The sequence below is a fragment of the Carlito syrichta genome, unplaced genomic scaffold (genome assembly GCF_000164805.1).
Source record: "Carlito syrichta isolate Samal-C Ts95f unplaced genomic scaffold, Tarsius_syrichta-2.0.1 Scaffold75490, whole genome shotgun sequence".
NCBI lineage: Eukaryota > Metazoa > Chordata > Mammalia > Primates > Tarsiidae > Carlito > Carlito syrichta.
The window spans coordinates 126,245-129,690 of record NW_007019586.1 but is presented as its reverse complement, the minus strand read 5'-3'; the positions used below and the strand labels follow the sequence as shown (position 1 = coordinate 129,690).

At 46.5% G+C, this 3,446-nt stretch overlaps 1 gene segment (V, D, J or C); it reads left to right on the top strand.

Moving 5' to 3' along the window:
• Window positions 1-1,677: 1,677 nt before the first annotated feature.
• LOC103255702 lies at window positions 1,678-2,354 on the top strand. The segment is given in 2 exon segments: window positions 1,678-1,714; window positions 1,942-2,354. Coding segments are annotated over 2 exon segments (450 nt in total).
• The last annotated feature ends 1,092 nt before the right edge of the window (window positions 2,355-3,446 follow it).

The following is a 3,446-nucleotide window of genomic DNA, read 5'->3' as shown; positions in this document are numbered from 1 at the left end:
CAAATGAACATAAGAACTGAGATGCAAATGAGGGAAGTTACAGGTGGGGTGGATGGCTAATTCAGTTGAAGTGGCCAAGGAAAGCCTCTCTGGGCTGAGATTTGTGAAAAACTTGGGCCAGAGCTCCAGGCAGCTAGAAAAAGGAGGCATAGAGAAGACTAGAAGGAAGGCCACTGCTCTGAGTGGGAGATGTAGGCAAGGCTGAGGAGGAGGTAGGGTCTGATCCTTTGCCGGTGTTACGGGGTCGGGACCAGTTAGGGGGTTACCACAGTCCTGGTCCTGGTAAGAGACGAGGGTGTTTGCAGGGGATGGCGACTGTGGAGATGGGAGAAGTCGATGGACTGGAGATATATTTTCACAGTAGGACTGACAGGTCTTGCTAATGAGTTGGATGTAGGGGAAAAGAGAAATGAAGGAACTTCCAGAAGTACTTCTAGAAACACTCCCGGGTTTTGGGGAGTGAGTTGGTCAGTTTTCTGTTTTTTACAGCAGTGCTTCCCAACTGTTGTCTTGTTGTGGCTCACATAGGAAACCATGTTTATGTGACTAGTGGCTCAGAGGGGCAGGCTTACACACACCACTCTTGGCGCCATCTTGGCAAGGTTGTAACCCACTCGTGGCAGTTCACCCACTGGGAAGCTCTGCTTCAGGGCAGAATTTTCCAGCTGGAGCCAAGTGTGCAGTGCATAGGCCCAGTGAGAAATGAAAAGTCATGGTGACAAAGTGCAAAAAACACTCTCAGGATCAGGGCACTCCTTCAAGCTACTGAGATCAAAGATTTCTAGAATTTAAATCTAGGACAGGTTTTTAGAAACAATCTTGTCTAGTTCCCTTTCCTCCCTCTTTACACAGAGGAGCAAGGGACTTGTCCATGGTGTGCATGCATTCATCTATCCTATTTACCGAGTATGACAAAACACGTGGAACTGTGCTAGATGCTGTAAGACAGTGCCACTCAAAGTGGGACAAGTGTGGCCTGGTGTGATGGCTCACATCTGTAATCCCAGCACTTTGGAAGGCCGAGGCAAAAGAATTGCTTGAGCCCAGGAGTTCAAGACCAGCCTGGGCAACATAACAAGACCTCATCCCTACAAAAAAAATAAAAAAACTAGCAAGGTGTGGTAGTACGCACGCCTGTAGTTCTAGCTACTTGAAAGGCTGAGGTGGGAGGATTGCTTGAGCCCAGGAGTTTGAGGCTGTGGTGAGCCATCATCCTGCCCCTGTACTCCAGCCTGGGCAGTAGAGTGAGACCATGACTCAAAAACAAAACAAAGAAAAAAACCAAAGTGGGATGTGTGATTCTGAACTGAAGAGCAGTCTGCAACCAGAGAATACAGAATTGGAGGGTGAACTGCTTTTATAGCAATTGGATATTCCAGAATGCCTTCATTGGGCTTTTAGTCTCCCTCCTTCCCTCCTTCCTTCCCTTTCTTCCTTTTTTTTTTAAAAGGTAATTCATTCTCACTGTCAAAAGTACTCGTTTAAGATGGATTGAGGACCCAAATCACAATAACAACAGCAGCTTTCTTGACTGGAGATACTGGCCTCAGGAGTCACAGCCAATTCAGTCACATGACTGTCAGGGCCGCCCCTTCTCCCCCACTTCCTCAGAGCCCTAAGGTGAGACCTCAGGAACTCTGTTTTACTGTATATCCTCTGTCCTGATATAAAAAGAAGATGATTCTTGTTGTGGGGTTTAGCCTTTTGTTTTTCTGTAAGTAGATTCATTTGTTTACATTCCTCTTGTTCTGTAACCCCATTTCCCTTTTTCTGACTTTTGAAGCCTTGGCTTCTTTCTCTTGCACGCTTGGCTTTTCAGTTATTCTCTGCCTTTGCCTTTATTTCTGTGTCCTTCTCCTGCCTTTGCCCTTTGAGTTCCTGTGAGCTGGGCATGTGCTGGGAGCGCCAAATTCACTATTTTCTCATTTATCCTCTTCACAGACAAGGGCATGTTATGTGTCAAGATGACTCAGAGTTCCCCGGACCAGACAGTGGCAAGTGGCAGTCAGGTGGTACTGCTTTGCACTTATGATGCTGAATTCTCAAATCCAGATTTATACTGGTACCGAATGGGGCCAGATCATTCTTTTCAATTTGTCCTTTACAGGGATATCAGTAAATCTCTAAATGCAGATTTTACTCAAGGTCGGTTTTCTGTGAAGCACAGTCAGACCCAGAAAACCTTCCACCTGGTAATCTCCCCAGTGAAGACTGAAGACAGTGCCACTTACTACTGTGGCTTTAGCACAGTGACGCAGGTGCCCGGGAAGTCTGCACACAAACCCTTGGGTCACAGCTCAGTGGAGCTGCCTCTTAGGGCAGGTCACTTCCTGGACCTGGCATCCTTCTCCTAGCCATTTTCTGGTCTTAGAGGTGCCCTACAGTGTCTGCTTGGTCACATTCAAGAAGCACCCTGCTGCAGGGGAGCAGAGCATTCCCCCACTTCTGACTCAGTGACTCAGGGTAATCAAGGGAGAGCTGCACATTTGAGGAAATATTGTCTTGGTGTCCCCAGTGCCCAGGTGGCACTTGATACAGAGTGGGAGTCTGTGCTGAGTTTGCTGTGAGGGTATCAGAATTGTTCAGGTGGCCCAGTCTAAGCTGAGGCCATCAATAGTGTCTTTATTTTAGTTTCCATCATCATTTATCCATTATTGTGACTTGGACTGTTTTTATTTTAAGAAAATTGAACACAAGTTTATTTACTCAAATTTTTCCCCTGATTTACATTTTTTTGGTGTTTAAAAAAATATCCAGCTACCTTATTTCTCTGACACTTCCATTTTATTTACTTTATGCGGTGAACACTTTTCTTTCACTGAGATCTCCTAGAAAGTTGTCTGTGAGTCCCAGAATCCCAACTTCCATGTCCCTGTGTTTGGAGCTTAGTAGTGTCTCCAGCTGAGAAAATTTCCTCTAGGGAAATTGACTGTGTGATGTTGAAATAGATACACCCTCAGCCCCTGGGACACAGTCCCTCCTTCCTCTATTTCTATTCACTGCCTTAATAGAACTATTAGAGTTATTAGATGTAATCTTAGAAAGGAAAGAGGCCTTAGATGTTATTTTATATGAGATACATTGCAGCCCAGAGAAGTGGAGGACCTTTCCATGGTCGTATAGCTGGCTATTGATGGAGCCAGGGATGCGGTGTCGCACTTCTAATGCTCTCTCCTGCAGCTGTGCCCCAAGAAGCCTTCTCAGTGGGTAGTTTGGGCAGCAGTTTGACTGTACTTCAGAAAGCCTTGGCAGAGAGTAGCCACGATATGGAGCAATGGAAATAACATGGGGTGAGGGAGCCAGAGACCTTGGACAAGTGATTCACCCCCCCCGGGGGTGGGGCCTCTGTCTGTTGCCTGCTGTCCCGTGTTCATCACAATGTCCTCATGTGATGGCCCCAAATCAGAAGGCAGCCATGATTCCCTTGGCGCTTGCCTTAAGTCTTT